The sequence below is a fragment of the Euprymna scolopes genome, chromosome 39 (assembly GCF_053919585.1).
Source record: "Euprymna scolopes isolate OS-2025 chromosome 39, ASM5391958v1, whole genome shotgun sequence".
Classification (NCBI taxonomy): domain Eukaryota; kingdom Metazoa; phylum Mollusca; class Cephalopoda; order Sepiida; family Sepiolidae; genus Euprymna; species Euprymna scolopes.
Genome location: NC_136520.1, coordinates 70,270,445 through 70,288,675, shown reverse-complemented (window position 1 = coordinate 70,288,675; position 18,231 = coordinate 70,270,445). Strand labels below are relative to the sequence as shown.

Here is an 18,231-nt window from a genome sequence, read left to right as displayed (position 1 = left end):
AAAATAGTTTATATTGGGAGTTATTTATTGTTTATAGAATAAAGTGTAGCAAGGCGTTTTAGCTGAAGATGTTTATATAAATTAGCTAGGTTAAATATAAACAAAATAACCTTGAACAAGCGTACGTGATAGAAAGGTCATGTTAAGGAGACGTGTCTTTTAATTGGTTACATCACTGGAACTGAGGTGAAGAGGTCGAGAATTTTAGTGAGTCTAGTCATGCAGGTGAATAGACATACTTCCAGCCAGAAAGTGGGCTTTAAGAACAAGCGTGTAGACATATAAGCAGACTCTTTTTAAAGACCATTTGAGGCAACAGAAATAAATTTATATTTTAAAAATATAAAGTGTTGTTCTGTGGTTTCACAAAAGAAGGAAGAACAGATGTCTCAATTGGATGGTGTTGGTCATTTCATGGTTCGTTATGGAGCTCAGCAGGAAGATAGAAGAACCTATGAAGAAAGAATGTATGAAGTTTATGTTATTATGAAAGTAAAAATAAAGTAGATAAACCCCATAATTTATTATACCATACCTGTTCACAATGAAACCCTTATCACAATATTCTGTGAATCTATATTAAAAAACCTTGTTAAATTTTGTGACATATTTCCATTCTATGGAGGTCAGGTGCAAACGAACACCCCATAATTTTATTATATCATATTTCTTCAAACTGAAACATAATTATCAAAGTATACTTACACAGATAGATATGAAAAGTCTTTATTAAAGTTTGTGCCTATTTCCATTCTTTGGAGGCCATGCTTGAACGCAGACTCCACAATTTTATTATACTATTCCTATTAAAGTTAAAACATGCTTATCAAAGTATTATTATGTACATCTATATCAAAAACACTTGTAAACGTTTTTTTTTAATTTTTAAATTTTTTATTTCCATACTTTGTGGATCAGGCACGTACGCAGACCCCGCAATTTTAATGAATCATCATTATGCCAGATCAAACATACCCATTCCTGTGTCTCGATACATCTTCTATCATTATATGTGATCAGTTTTCTATAATAGTCAACCATATAGGAGCCTATTCGTTACCAGACACACACACACAGACGTTCAGCTTTATATCATATATATATATATATATATATATATATATATATATATGATTACTTCATTTAATCACATAAATTTATATACGAAGATATAATTTTATGCATAAATTTTCAGTATTTAATTCAACAGTGCTCAATACATAGGTAGAGCTCTAAGTAGTAAGTTAAGAAAATATATATGGCAATTAAGCTATATATAGCCATATATATATATATAAGAACAAATAATTAAGAAAACATGTTAAAAAACACTTTTAGGAAAGTTAAAGAACATATTTAATTTTCAAAAAGGAAAAACAAATTAAGTGGATTGTCCTTAATCGGCAGAGTTTCGAGAAAAATACTTTCCTTCTCATCAGAGGGTAGGAATTAGCAAAATGCGGAATCGGATTTTGCTTGGAAAGTATTTCATGAAACTACAAATAAGCCATAGAGCTTACTTGGTAAAAATAGTGAAGCAGAGGGAATGGGGATAAAAAGAAATGATTTCATGTGAATGGATGGTCAAGTGAAAAGTAGAATATCCATGAACGGTAAAATCCAAGAAAAGTTTGTAAAAGTTCCACAAAGGAATCACGAACTGGAAAATATTTCAATGTAATTCAAAAAAGCAGAATTCGGTGAAATAATTCACAAATGGATACAAGAAAAAAAGAGTGAGTTCAAAATATAATTATTGAAAGAAATATCGATTGTGTGTAGAATAAAGAAATGGAGAGATTTTAAGACGCTTCTGTTAACTTTTTAAATACAAATAATATATATATATATATATATATATATATATAACACTATGTCTGAGTTGATTGCTATTTGTTGTTGTTCTCTAGCATTGCATTCTTATCTATTTTATTATAAAGGAGGAAAAATCGACCTCTACCAATTGGTAACCATCCATTATAAATGCCTGAGTTCAATCATCATAACAATGCAATTTGCAATCCCCTTGAGTAAAAAAAAAAAAAAAAAAAAAAAAAAAAGGAATTATTACTTTTTGAACACCCTTCGTATAAAACGTCTCTTGTGAGTTTATGTTTTTGTAAAACTGAATTGAGAAACTCAGTCCAGTTTGTTTTGTTACATTTCTATTAATAACACCAGGACAAGGATATATCATCGTTCAGACCAACATGGCCGACTAACCAAGTTTCGTTTATTCACGTTCATGCCCGAGAGTTTACATTATAAAACATTGAACAAAGGTGGGGGGCAACTCCCACCGATCCAAGAGACATAACATCTCCCTCTTTTTAATAATGTTTGATGTCTTTCAGTATTCAAGCTATATGATCTCTCTCACACTCTCTCTCTTGATATAATATCTATTTAAAAAAAAAAAGAAGAGTTCATTTATATATATATATATATATATATATATATTATAGGTCTAGCTTGATAGGTGGTCTTGACTGACGTCCAGATCTGGTTATTGTATACTTTTGAGAGGTGAGGGTGGGGCATGCTGTTCTGACTGTTTCTTCCCTTGGTAGATGACTGTTTTCATGGGACTCCGATGTGTGAGCCTTAACTATTTCTGGTGGTTTGGGTATGATGTGTCGTCGATTGCGTCAGATTATTGTCCCTTCTTCTTTGGTCCATAGAATATAGGAATGTGGTGTATTTGCCGTTCCAACAACGATGCCTTCCTGGTTTGGAGGGTTGGAGCTTCTGACTCATACTGGTGTGCCATTTTCGAGTGGTTGTAGTTCTTTAGCTTTATGTGATAAGCGGTGTGTGTTGTTGTTGAGCTTTCTGGTTCTTTTCTCTCTGTCTAAAACTTTCAAGATTTGGCCATCTGGGGTTTAGTAGATCCGGTTGAGTCGGGACATTTGTCCTGAGGTGGCGGCCCATTAACAGTTTACTGGGGCTAAATCCACAGTCCATTGGTGTTGCTCTGTGTGCAAGCAAAGAAAGATATGGGTCTTTTGCTTTCTTTAGCATTCTTTTCATTGTTTTTACACGGGCTTCTGCAGCTCCATTGCTTTGGGAATAGCGAGGGCTGTTTGTAACATGCTGAAATCTCCAGCCGTTTGCGAATTTGGCAAAGTCTTTTGAAGTGTATTGGCTTCCTGGGTCTGTTCTTAGGATGACAGGTGCTCCATGTCTGGCAAAAACAGCTTTCAAGCTCTGTATTATTGCACTGGAAGTCATTGATGTAAGCATGGCAATCTCTGCATATCGAGAGAAGTAGTCGACAACTATGACATAGCTGCTGCCTTTCAACTCAAACAGATCAGAGGCTAGAGTGTGCCATGGTCTTGTCGGAAGCTCAGTTGTCATGAGGGGTTCAGGTGGTTGGTGTCGTAGCTCGTCGCATCTTGGGCAGTTTTCCACAGTCCTTTTGATTTGGTCAGACAGTCCTGAACACCATATGAATTGGCAGGCTCTTTGTCTGCACCTGGTAATACCCTGATGAAGTGGATTTTGGCTATTATAGTTGGTCTCAGTAGTGATGGGATTATGATCCGTGTGTCATACATCAGTAATCCATTCTTGCATGTGATGCTGCCGCGGTAGGCCCAATTGATGCTGGGACATGATCCTTTGATGGCCAGCCGTTTCTTACATACTGTAATATGTAGTTGCTGATTTCATCAGTTTTAGTGGCTTCTTCCAACTCTTTCAGATGTTTTTCTGTGGCAGGTAAAGATTCCATCATGGCGTGGACGAACGCTGTTGCTAACTCTTCTAGGTACTTATCTTGTTTGGTGGGTCCATTGAGGATACAACTCTTGACAGAGCATCAGCTGTATATACTTCCTTACCAGGGACATAGCGAATTATGTATGCATACCTCATTAAATGTATTCGAAACCTCTGTATCCTTGCTGGAAGTTCACTGAGGTCCTTGGTACCTGATCTGTCTCCACTGTGAAATGTAGTCCAAGAAGATAGTCTGAAAAGCATTCACAAGCCGATGTTATTGCTAGGGCCTCCTTTTCTATTTGAGCATAACGAGTTTCAGTTTCTGACATGGCTCGTGAAGCATAGGCGATGGGGTGTAATTTTGTGTCATCCTGTCGTAATAATACTGCTCCCAGCCCGTTAGATGAAACGTCGCTAGAAACCACAGTCTCACTTGATGGATTGTACAGGCATAGCACAGGTGCTAAACACAATGCTTTCTTGATGGAGCTGAATGCATCCTGTTGTGCATTGTCCCAAACAAACGCGTATTTCTGACTCAATAAATCCCTTAATGGTTTAGTCATGTCTGCTAGGTTTGGAATGAATTTTCCTAATTGATTCACCATCCCTAGGAACCGGCGGTTTTCCGTCATGTTCGTTGGTATTTGGAATTTGGAGACACCAGTGAGCTTTTCCGGATCAGGTCGCAGGCCGTCAGCACTGAGTATATGTCCAAGAAATTTTACTGATGACTTGGATATTTCGCATTTTTCGGACTTGAGTGTAATGCCAGCAGCCTGAATTTTTTGTAGTGTGCTTTTCAGCCGGGCATCATGTTCTTATTGATTTTTTTCCATATACTAAAACGTCATCTTGCATGCATATGGCTCAGATTTCGGTCTCTAGTACTTGTGACATGTGCCTCTGGTAGATCTTACTCACTGATGAAATACCAAATGGGAGGTGATTGAATTTGTATCGTCCAAATGGAGTTATGAAGGCCATCAGCAAACGGGATTCTGATGAAAGTGGAATCTGCCAATATCCGCTGTTGGCATCCAATTTGCTCATGATTTTTACTTCCCCTAACTGAGCCAAAAAGGTGCCGACCGTGGGGAGAATGTGGAGTTCACGTTTTATGCACTTATTGAGCTTTGTGAGATCTACGCATATCCTAATCATTCCATTTGCTTTTGGTACTACCATCATGGAGGAACACCATTTGGTGGGTGTGTCAATCTTGCTTATAACCCCCAGCTTTTCCATTCTCTGGAGCTCTGCCTCTCCATCAAGCGTAGTGGTAGGTGTTGTGGTGTGGGTACTGAGTATGGACTCGCATCCGGATGTAAGAGTATGGTACATTCTTCCACAAATGTGCCTAAGCCTGTGAATAGATCTGGAATTTCTTTCTTTGGGTCGAATGGTCGTTTCTGGCTGCTGATGGCATACAAGTTTGGGTAACAGTTGCAGTGACTACTCTAGTCCCTTTGAGTGGAATACGTCTTGGACCATGAAGAATTTTGTGGGTATCCGCAAGATCTGGTAGGTCTCTCCTTAACTTTTGTATGTGCTCTGGAATCGCGATCACATCTGCCCCAGAGTCCAGCGGCACTCTATTGATGGCGATATTGGTTCGCCAAGTTTTACTCATGCTGATCTCTGATATCGTCAGAACACCAAGGTACGTATTCTGATCACTTTCACAGTCATCCGAGCTAGGTTTAATTTCATGCAGCCTTCTCGTGCAGCAGCACTGAGTGTAGTGGCCAATCCTACTACAATTGTGGCAGGTGGTTGAAATTGCAGGACACGTGCGTCTCTGATGTTGGGTTTTGTTACCACAGCGGTGGTACTCAACCTCTGGTCTATGCTGCTGCATGCGCTCATTTTTTTGTCGGTTCTCATAGTGCAATTCTTGCCCGGGTCTTGTCATGTGTTTACCCTGACCTTGTCTGCAAATTCTGTTGTCACTAACGTAGTGGACTGCAATATTATTGTCAGCCAGATCTTCACCAATGATGTGTTCTGGAGACCGCAGGAGATGCTATTGTGATTTTATTGTTTCGCTGTCATGCGCGTCTGATGACCCCCGTCCAAGGTGAGGTCTGGAATCATTTGCAGACTTAGTGATAGCTTAGGATCTGTCCATCCAACTACAATTCTGTCATGAATTAATTCCTCGTGCAGGTCTCGGAAATTGCAGTTTTTAGCTAGTGTGTGAAGATTAGTGATGAATGAATCTATGGACTCACCTTCCTCTTGACACCTTGAGTTGAATCTCGCCCATTCGTAAATTATGTTTTTGTCACCTTTGAAATGATCATTGAACTTTGCTATCACTATATTGAAGTTCTGGGCTTCCTTGGGTGCAAGTTTGAATGTGGCGAAAATGTCTTCGGCTTTATCGTCCATACAATATATTAAGGTGTCCACCTGACAAGGACTTGGTTTTTCATCAAGGCTGGACACTGTCTGGTAACGGTTGAACCGTCATATCCATTTTTCCCATAACTCTGGTTGGTCGAACAGAAAGGGTTCTGGTGGGCTCACATGGCTATTCATTCTGGGGGGGGGGCTCTTATGGAATTTTACTTTCTTTTCTTTAACGGCTCTTAGGCTCGGTATTTAATATAATTCTTTCCCTGTATTTTGCTCACATTTGTTTGTAAATCCCTTGTTCTGACACCATGTTTTGTTACGTTTCTATTCATATAGGCACCGCCAAAACTAGGGGGGGGGGCAGGTAAGTACTTTTTGACGGACCATCTTTTTAAAAATCTACCAAAAATCAGGTAATTATCCAATCAATACGAAATTTTCAGCGATTAACTTTATAACAGTGTACTTATTTTTCATAAACAATATTTATATATATATTTTTTTTGTTTACAACCCCCCCCCCCTTGTTTTGAGGGGGTTCCAAATATGCTTAAAATAATCATCTGAAACTGAACAAAACATATGTTGTTGTAAGGGACGGGATTATAGATTAAAAAAAAAAAAAGAAAAAAAACTTGTTTGCATACATTATTTTGATGTTTGAATATCAAAACTTCGATTGTGTTTAATTATCCCGCTTTTGAGTTTTGAAGTGTGAAATTCGGTGAATATGTTAAGTAAAATAATTAATTTTAGTTAAGCAAAAAAAAAAAAAAAAAAAAAAAAAAAAATTTTTTTAATATTTATACAAAAAAAGCCATTTTAAAATCTTTGATAAATAAATTAACAATTTCCTTTTAGCGAGCCGAATAATGCATGACCATTATTAAACAGGGCATGCTTTGAAGAATCGATACAAAAAAAAAAAAAAATTCGATAAATATTGTACCCTTTGTGTTAAAAATATTATTTTTTCGATCAAGTTTGGAAACGTTTGCCGCCTTTCGACTACGGTGGACCAAACGCGCTGAAATAATATTTTTTATTCTGCTTTAAATTGCCCTCCTCCCCATTTTGGAGAGCCTGGTCCCCACACACATACACATTAAAAACCAAACTCATACAAATGGTCACCCATCTGGTACTGGCCAGCCTCAGTATTAATAATACATCGAAATTTTCGTCATTGAAAAATAAGTTTTTTTTTGTCTTTTTGGTCTTCCGCAGTTTGCTTCTTATCAAATACAAATGTAAACAGTAATCAAATCGACTCGAAGTAATTGGTTGCCTATATGAATAAGTGGAATTATTTGAAATCCAGTACTTATATTATAATATTTTTGCATATTCTCATAGAAAATCATCCTAAATCTTAGTTAGAAAAGAAATAAACAAATTAATTCTTTCAAAAACCTTCTTTTTTTTTTTTTTTTAAAACTATTTATATACGTTTTTTGTGCAAAACAAAAAAAGCCAATTGTTAACGTTTGGGGAAAATTTAACATTTAAAATTTAATTAAAAATAGTAGAAAAAGTTTTACATTATTCTGCTTTCTATATGATAAAATTCATGGTTTTATCTTTCTGAAAAAAAAAAAAGTTACTCAGAAATAATGGATTTTAATAAATGTAATTTCGTTTTAAAAATCAACAACTTGATTTTTCGGCCATTTTTGGCGGTGCCTATATTAATAACAACAGGACAAGAATATATCATCGTTCTGACCAACATGGCGGACTGACCAAGTTTCGTTTATTCATGTTCATGTCCAAGAGTTTTCATTATAAAACATTGAACAGGGGGGGGGGGGCAACTCCCTCCGATCCAAGAGACATAAGTTATTTATTACTTTAAGTCAAAATGAAAGTTTCTTGATGCCAAGTCAGTTCTTTGTTATTGTAGCGAAATTCTAAAGTTGAAATATCGAATTTCAAGTGAAACCAATGGTATCTACTGAATTGTCATGTCACAGTAATGAATATATCCAAAAATTACGAAAAACGATAAAGTAGAAAATTAAGTATTAATGAAAAGAGTTTTGGAAGATAATTAGCGAAAATTGAGTATTGCAAATAAAAACAAAAAACAAACAAAAAACAACAACGGAGAGTTCTAATTGTAACAAAAGGGAGGTAAATATTAACTTAATTTTCGGTACTTGTTTTTGAAAACTGTTTTCATTAATAATTAATTTTCTACTTTATCGTTTTTTTTTGTAATTTTTGGATATTTTCATTACTGCGACATGGCAATTCAATAGGTACTCGAAATTCAATATTTCGATTTTTGAATTTCGCTACAATAATGAAGTTCCTACTTGGCCTTTTTCAAAGATCAAAGTGTAGTATCTGTTCTTCAGATGCTGCACTTCTATTTCTTGTTCTCTTTCGGTGGAGCATTAGTCCTTCACGACTGAGACAATTTTTATTTTTGTACCTTTTCTCCACGTTAAAAAAACGACCCTGGTGTCTAACTCTGTCCCGTGGGGAGGCATAGTAAATAGGTACAATAATGAAGAACCGTTGCGCCTGCGGTGCGTCTGCCACGATTCTCGGTTAGTTTAAAGTTGTTTCCCTTTAGCTTAAAGTCGCTATTGCTTGCTCTGTGCTTCTTGGTTGATATTGACCTTGGCGATTAACATCTTGTACACTATCATTCACCTCTTTCCTTTTACTCTTAACAAATATGTCGTTTTAAATAAAAACAACAGTACTTACTTGTCATGTCGAAAATAGTAATATATCCGAAAATTACGAAAATTCATTGAGTAAAGTCCGCCATAAAAGTGTCAAAAAGGCAGATAAGCATGTCCCTGTATTCGCAATCCTCAAGGTGTTAATTTTTCGTAAAAATTATTTTTTAACTATAATGTTTATACTCGATGAAATTTCGTAATTTGTGGAGATATTACTATTTTCGACATGACAAATAAGTAGGGTTTTTTTTTTTTTTGCTTAAAACGAGATATTTAAAAAAATCTATCAGTCGACTTTCTTAAACACCGATATTTTTACTTCAGTATATCTTTTAAAAGCAAATACAAAGAAAAAACAATAAATAAATAAAAACAATAAAATAAAAAAGAATCTTTCGCTCTTTTGTAGAAAATAGCAATGACTTTATCAAAAATTGTTTACTTTTATCATTTATAAATATTTAAGGAGAAATTGGGAAATTCAACAAGTTTAGCAAAACTTGTAAATTCTAAGGACGTGTAGATTAAAATGAGCGGGAGAAAGTTTAAAATGAAAACTACTTAGACTTGATAATAAAACTTAGGACGAAGAAAGGACATTTTAAGAATCACAGCTGAAAAATTTAAAATATTTAATTTGTCACGTTACTAATTTTTTAATGAAAAACATTAATATGGAATTTTATTTTAACAAAAAAGCAAAATACGAAAGTACATAAGTACGAAACAAACCATTGCTAACCCTGCAGGTCATATTGTTTATATTAGGTTATTTACTTAGCGGCCATCTTACACGTGGCATCTCATAAACAGATTTTAGTTTTAATCCTTTAATGAATAAAATACATTTGGTATAAACCTGATTCTAAAGATTAGATCGTTTTATAGCTGCTGTTTATTTTGGTATTGAATGTGGGTTTAGTTTTAATTTAGACTGACATTTTTGAAATATGGAAAATACGATTACTACGAAACTAATTCATGCGAAATAAGAGGGTAACTTTACATATCCACCATATTAGTCTATTTAGAAACAACATGTCGATCGTTCGTCCAAACGGACAACCCAATTCTTTTTAATCGGATTTTTTAAAGACGATGGAATACTATGGAGGAACAAGAAGAACGATTAAAAAAATTGAAAGCCGGCAAAGAACGGGTTAGTGACCTTAATGTCATTGTAATCATTTGTTATTCGAGTGTTTATATATTTTAATATCTATATCTATCTATATATATGTGTGTGTGTGTGCGCAATGGAAACTACGAATTTACTACTGTCAACGTGTCCAATGAATTTCTGAGTACCAAAAGATTAGTTATTGGTTCTTTCAACCAAATAAAAACAAAAAAACGAAATCACTGAAAAATCTTTATCATGTATGTATCACAGAATGAAAATGTCTTATTCCCAAAAAATTATAAATTGATCAAGTAGTGTTATTTTTATAAAGAAAATCATTTTTATTTTAACAATTAAGCTATTAACTGGAAATCGTTAGCATTACAAGGCTGATCTCGCAAGTTTGCATTATTGTGGACTTATCTGCCTTTTAAGATGGCAACTCGAAAGTCCCTTTGTTGCTTACTTTTAGCATTTGATTTGCTTAGTTAAAAATAAAACTTGATCAGTTTACGTGATTTTTGAAGTATGACATCTTCGTTCCGTGACAGATACATTCATCATAAGGATTTTATATGTTGAATTCTAAATAACTGAAGTATTTTATTTTAATTCATTAATTTAACATTAAAAAAATGTTTAACGTCTAATTTTTCAGATGATTGATGATTTGTATTAGTTGGATTATTCGAACTATTCTCATTTTGATTGTCATAGTTAAAGTCGAAACGTTTCGGCCGATGTATACTCTGATCTTCAGGTGCATCTTTTCGGATCTGGCCATCATCAAGTTGAATCGTGAAAGCTGTACGAAATTCTGAACTGACCATTGGTTTTAATCAAAAACAATACTTACATGTCAAAAATAGTAAGACATTTGTGGAGTAGAACAACTGCTATTTTGATTTTAGTAAAAAAAAAAAAATTGTCGGCCCATTACATTGGCGCAAAAGAGAAATAAATATGTCAACTGTATTCGCAATCTTCAAGGTGTTCACATCTAAGGAAAATGCTATTTGTCGCAATTTTCCGTTAAAAAAATACGGTAATTATGCACTTTTGTTACCGTGCTGAAATAACATTTAGAAAGCCATTCTTAACATGGATAGGGGAGGGTGTTTCTAACTATTCTCTACTTTCACTACACAATTTAATATTTAAGGTATGGTAAAACTTGAATTTAACTGGAAAATACTATAAAGAAACAAATAGCGCGGTAGCAAAAGTGGATAAGCACTAAAAAAAAAAAAAAAATACGGTGCTAATGCAGAGAGTGATCCGCGCTATTTTTTAAATCGTATTTCTAAGCTTAATTAAAGTTTTATGTTTTTTTATTCAATTGTAAGTTTAAAGTATAGAATATGTACAAAACACCCTACCCTCCCCATGTTAAGAATGGTTTTTTCAATAACGTTATTATTTCAGCACGGTCACTCTCTGCATGAGTACCAAAAATACTTTTAACTATAAATAATTTTCAGCGGACCTGAACGAGCTTCTTGCCTCTGCCGTAAAATGAATTCCTTTTCATTTTTTTTTTTTTTTTTTTTTTTTTTCTGCGGATTATCGTCGGTAACAAACTTAACGGGTTTATTTTACTATACACAGATTCGAAAAAGTTGTCAAAAAACAGGCAAGATAAGTTACTTTTCTAATTAACTGGATAAGTTTTTAGTGTTTTTATTCAATGTAAAATGTTTATTCGATTCGAAAAAAAAAGGAGTAATGTTGAAGGCTGCCAGCGAACGAAAAAGATGGCCGCGATGTCTCAGAAGACTTGATAATCACTTCAAAATAAGAAAAACAAAATGGTGTTAGATACCCACCCAATTAGCAGCCTTCAACATTGCTCGTTTTTCGAACCGAATAAACATTTTACATTAAATAAAAACACTAAAAACTTATCCATTTAGGGAGAAAAGTAACTTATTTTGCCTTTGATAACATTTTTTCGTTATATGTTTGTTATTCGAATCTATGTGTTTAATAAAACAAACCCTCAGATCTAAAGGGGGAAACTCGTTCAGGTCCACCCCGTAAGACTGGTTTTCGAAGCCCGACTAGAAGCACCTTAAGAAGGTCGAACGTTACATCGGGCGAAAAATTCTGAATATCACAAAGTCGTTGTGACATTCAGAACGTTTCGGGCGATGTAACGTTCGACCTTAGTTCGAACAATCCAAGTATAGTTCACCATTGACAAATAAAAAAAAAAAAAAACACTTAAAATATTACATATTTATTAGATAAAATACAGGTAGAATGCCCAATAAATGTCACAGTGACATTTATTGGGTGGGTTTCAGTATTTTGCTTAATTTTTGATTTTGGGGCGATTACCGAAACTCCCTATAACCGTCCAATGTCAGCTCTTTTTTTCTTCTGCTTCTAACTTAAACTCGCCACTAGTTGTCTCAAAATTACTTAAAATAATAAATAAATAAAAAAATATTACTATACACAGATTCGAAAAAGTTGTCAAAAAACAAATATATAACAAATAAATGTTATCAAAGGCAAGATAAGTTACTTTTCTACCTAACTGGATGTTTTTAGCGTTTTTATTCAATGTAACATGTTTATTCAGCTCGGAAAACACACAGTGTTTACCGATGTATTGGAAAATTAAAAATGGCACCCGACTCTTTTTGATACGGTAAGTTTGGAAAAAGGAGTTAAAAAAAAAAAATTTAAAAAAATGCAAAATACTGTTAAAAACCCACCGAATATATGTCAGCCTTGTTACGGTAACATATATTGAGCGAGTTTCTAACAATCTTGCAGTTCTGGGGAAGAAACTATTGGAGTAAAAGGCTTTCTTACACCTAGGGATCTCTACTGTAAAGGGGTGGGAATTAGTTGCTTGTCGGGTTTATCGGGGGTAGTCACGCCGAGGAGGTACAAGTGCTTGTAATTCGTCAGAACATCTACCATTGTAGAACAGGCAGAGGGATGAAACATTTCGTCGATGGGACAGAGGCTGAAGCCTAGATGACAGTTCAATTTCAAAATTAGTCTTGTAATGGCTACAATTTCCTATTAAAATCGCTAAAAATCGTAAAAAAAAAGATTTATGAAATAAAACTACTTGATCAATTTATGATTTTTGGGACATCTTCGTTTCGTGACAAGTAAGTACTTGTATCATGAAGTTTTTTTTTTCTGTGATTTAATTTTTGAAATAGGTTTAATCATAAGCACAAAACAAATATAAATCTTGTGTAAAAAATAAATAAATAAATAAATAAATTATCCCATTTAGCTGTCCATTTTAAAGTCTTGTAAAATAACCCTTTGGCGCTTCTACACTATTAGGACGAGATTTTGTAGTCGATAAATGGAGTTTTAAGATAAAAACAATGGTTTCAAACTGATATTTTTGTCAATTCTAATAAATTGCAATGGTAGCTTCCAAATTATGCAGTCGAAATTACTTGAATATTACCGAATTATTAAACCAAACAATTATAATCGTGTTAGCAGGTCAAAAATTGCCGCTATCTTGTTTAAATCAAAACGAAAAATTACATTCCATTTGAACTCTCGTGTCTTACAATCGTTTTCAAATTTATTTTTTTATTTTCTTTAAATAATTTTTTATCTTATCGATTTTAGTAATTTTTGGATATAAAATACGAGGAATACGTAGATAGCATTATTTTCATGTGAAATTTTGTAGTACGATTTCTGAAATTTCATCCGAATAGTGTAGAAGCGCTAACCATTTTTTTAAATGAAAATATTACCCCCCCCCCCAATAAATTGTAATTCTTGTTAAAATGAATTATATCAAGCTAAAAGTGAAAGTCTTATGCGGCCACGAGACCGGATGTGAAATAGCACCGAAAGGAAACTGAAATACTCCATTAAAAGTAAAACCCAACCACTAACCCTAAGTTCAGCTTGGCGCAATGAATGATACCAATGCACTAATGCACATCCGGTGTAATAATAATAAACTTGGGACTTATGCAGTACATATCGTGCTATTTTTTTTATATAGGATTTTGGTACTAGTGCATTTATTGATCCGTGCTGAAATAACATTTAGAAAGCCATTCTTAACATGGGGAGGGGAGGGTGTTTTATACCTATTCTGCACTTTAACCTTACAATTAAATAAAACATATCACAAAACTTTAACCTGAAAATACTATTAAAAAAATAGCGCGGATCAATAAGTGCACTAGCACCAGGATTTTTAAGTTGAATTCAATTTTTACGGTATCATTTGTTTATTAAATTGTTAGATGAAAGTATAGAATAGTTAATGAAGAAAACTCCCAAGTTAAGAATGGATTTTTAGACGTTATTTCAGCAGGGTCCGTATTTTGCATAAGTAATACTAAATGTACAACCTATGTGAGGGTTTAGTCTAAAGCAAAAATGGTGTTCATATACTACCCCCCCCCCCCAAAAAAAAAAAATTAAATATTTTTTATGAAAAAAAAAAAAACAAACAAGTTATGAACAGTACATCACATATGTTATCGTGCTGAAATAACGTTATTTAGAAAGCTATTAACACGGGGAGGGTGTTTTATTCTGTATTTCCACTTAACAATTTAATTAAAAAAAAACCGTGAAACTGGAATTTAAATTGAAAAATAGCAGGGAACATAAGTGCATAAGCACAGAAACAATTGTTAAAAAAAATTAAAAAGAAACAATTTACAAAAAAAAAAAAAGTCAAAGTAAATATTTCCAAGAAAAAAAAAAAAAAAATGCAAACTTAACTTAAACGTTTGTTTTATGAACCAGTGCTGTTTTGTGCCTTTTGACTGTTGTAACTCGGTACCGGGAGGCAATAATGATAGCCATTGTGGTCTATCTATATAAGCAAAGATTTTTTTTTTTTTATCCAACCAAACAATCTAAATATCAGTGAATCTAATATTTGAGCATTAAATATGAGGAGAGAAGGAAATGCCTCCTCCCAATCAAAACTGTACGTTTGTTTTTAATAACGCATTGTAATAAAGCTTATACCAGTAGCTTCTTTCCTGCAGGGAACTGTTCCTACCTACAGCCTTTTTTTTTTTTTTTTTTGAAAAAAAAAAAAAAAAAAAGTCAATAGACATCTACTGTCTTTATGATAACCATCTTTCGTTTTTGTTAGCTACTGACATCAAGTGGCTTTATGCTTTGTCTCGAGCGATTTTCATATATATATTCGAAATACAAACTATTCCAAGGTTCCAGATGGAATATAATTTTGTTTTCAACAGCCAAAATGATGGTAAAGTCCGTAATAATGAATAAAGGTTGCTTAAAATTTCTCAAAAGTACATGGGGAAACTATAAAACAGAAGAGTTAACATTGTAACTTTAAACTATTGGAAGTTGTAATTAATATTCCTGTTAATGATCTATTTGGTTTCTATATTAATGCAGTATTGCAGTTATGAAACAACTTCCTGTGCTAATATATACTTGTCGCGTCAACTTAATGTAACGTCGTTATTACTTTTAAAATGGACGCAAACGTTATATGTAGACAGTCGCAAAGGAGATAAAACTGTGACACAAACTTTTTAGACGAAAGAAAAGTTGTTTATTTTCTCCGTTTACCACACAAGTACGTTTTTATCAGATATGTTTCAGCTACAACCAGCAGGAGTATTGCCGTAAATCTCTCAAACTCACGGGTCGGTTCACTCATTTTCGAAGGGGTGGAAGGAGAGAGAAAACTCGTGTACCTTTCAAATCGCCACGCGTCTCTTCCTTTCGATTTTAATACCTAAGCACTTGATTCTGTGACGCCACGATTTAAAAATGCTGACGCAACATTAACTCGGCCCGTGAGTCGTCAATATCCGTACCGGTCTTGGTTTGGTTATTTAATGGCAGACCCAGCGACTACATTACACTAATTTTGAGGTGAAGGTACAGAATAGTTAAAGTCCCCCCTTCCTCGTGTCAAGAGGTTTTTAATTTAGAAACCCATTCTTAATATAGGGGGTGGGCTTTGTTAACTATTCTGTACCGTCAGCAATTTTAATCTAATATATAAAAGGCTATATGTCTGTCTGTTTCCCTATTTTCAAACTCTATCTCCTCTAAAATTAAAGTCGCAGAGCAGTGCTAAGGGGTCTCAAATGATTTGGATTTTTTACGGGCCGTTCTTTTATAGGTCTTTAGCTAGTTAAACTAGTGCTTAAGGGGTCAATAATAAGTCCAAATTGAAAAAATCGTTATACATATTGTACATTTATCTTAGTTTAGTTTTAATTTTGAATCTGTTCATGTGTCTTACGTTGGTACAGTGGTAACGTCACCATCTTTAAATGGTACAATTTTGGTTTTGATTGTAGCAGATGGCATCCAAATACTTTTTTAAAAATTACTTTTGAAATCATGACTATAAAAATATATACGAAATCTGGACAAATTAAAATATATTTAAGCATATTTTTCGCTCGCCCCCCTCCCCCGCTAGTTTTTATCAGACAAATTTCTCTGTGGACTAGCAAAACTGATATTAGAAACCCACCCAATAAATGTTACCAATCGTATGAAACTGTAATGTTTGTTTGAGTTTCACATTTTTGGTGATTGTCGAGACTTCCCAGATGACAGTCTAATGGTAGCCTTTTTTCTTGTTCTGACATAAGACTCGATAGTACTTGTATTTCAAAACTTATCCAGGTAGGTAGAAGAGTAACTTATCTTGGTTTTAGTAGCATTTGTTATATATTTTTTTTTTTTTACCTCTTTTTCGTTTTGTTGTCTATACTGTAGAATGCCAATTTAGACCACGACCATGGTCACTGTTAGACCTAATGCAAGGAAATTATATGCAAGGGTCTTCTCGAAACTGTCATTTGGCAAAAAATTTTTTTGAGGGGAGGGGATCCCAAAACCCGTGACTTTTTTTTTAATCTTGGACGAAACCACGAAAATAGTGATGGGAAATGAAAAGAAAAATAAATAAATGGCCGACCCCTCCCCCCTTCTAAAAGCAACAAAAAAAATCCACTGATGCAAACCCTCTGCTACGAATTTGAAATAGGGAAATGTGAGCGAGAAAAAGCGAAAGTAGAATCAGGGAGATATCTGCTACAGGAGAACCCTGGTCTTGTTCAAGTTCTGCATTTATTTGCTTCCGTTCTCTGCTGAGCATTTTGCTTCACGATGAATACCATGATGAAGTCCCTTCTGATTAATTTGCTTACCAGTTTTAAAATAACCAAATGAACTTGGCTGTTTTTCAGAATAACAGAAAATTGTAAAACTGGGAAACATAAATCAGAAGGTACTTTTCCAGGGCATTCATCATGAAGCAGAACGGTCAGCAAAAAACGGAAGTAAACAAAGGCATGCAGAACAAAAATTGTTAGTTTTCTGACTTAGAAAAGTTTTATTTATATACTAGCGGTTCAGCCCGGCTTTGCTCGGACCCTATGTACTGTTCAGAACTTTATGTGCATATATATATATATATATATATATATATATATATATATATATATATATATATATGATTAAAAGTTTGACTCATGTTGAGGTAACCTACATTCTCAAGTGTTTAGACCCAAAATTGGCAGAGGAATTTGGTAGAGTCTGCAGAGGTCAACTCTTAACTTTGACCTCTTGGCAGCCAAATTTTCGCCCAAAAACTGATTAAAAAGCTTGCTGAATGTCTAAATACCTTTTATGAAAAATTTCAAATGTTTAGACCCAAAATTAGCTGAATAGTTTGCTAGAGACCGCAAAGGTCAAATCTTTTAAACTTTAACCCTTTGGCAGCCAAATTTTCGGCCAAAAACCGATTAAAAAGCTTGCCCTATGTCTGAATACACTTTATGTAAAATTTCAAATATTTAAACCAAAAATTGGCTGAGAGATAAAATTTTTTAAAACTTTGACCCTTTAACATTTATTGTTTTGGGCTCAAATCAAATTAGGAAGTTTGATCCATGTCCAAGTAACCTACATCTAAAATTTCAAGACCCAAAATTGGCGGAGGAGTTTGGTAGAGGTTTCAAAGGTCAAATCGTTGAATTTTGACCCCTTCACAGTCAAATTTCTAGCCAAAAACCAATTCAAAAGATTTTCCCAAATCGAATTTAGGAAAACTCGTACCTGGAAAACTCGTCCATTTTTGCTAGGTAGGAAAACGAGTCCATTATTGAATAAATAGCGATTGAAAACACATTTTATGGCAGTTTTTGAAGGAGATATTGTTTTTAAAGAGACTATAATCCCCTATAATATTTAAAAAATATTTTTATTTGTTTACTGTTGTAAAAACAAAAGATAAAATCGATTTTCTAAGTGTCCGTTTTCTACCTAACTGACTAAGTTGTTAGTGGTTTCACTTAT

The 18,231-nt window shown here is 34.0% G+C and overlaps 2 protein-coding genes across 4 annotated transcripts in view; one reads left to right on the top strand and one right to left on the bottom strand.

Moving 5' to 3' along the window:
* Nucleotides 1-18,231, bottom strand: part of LOC145263845 (uncharacterized) — a 624,663-nt gene that overhangs the window by 110,747 nt on the left and 495,685 nt on the right. The window lies entirely within an intron of this gene.
* The window catches only part of LOC145263843 (uncharacterized), a 649,003-nt gene continuing 640,326 nt past the window's right edge, over nt 9,555-18,231 (top strand). The window contains exon 1 of the mRNA XM_080120917.1: nt 9,555-9,942. Within this exon, the coding sequence (XP_079977043.1) occupies nt 9,892-9,942 (51 nt within the window). The 5' untranslated portion in view covers nt 9,555-9,891. The remainder of the gene's footprint in view (nt 9,943-18,231) is intronic.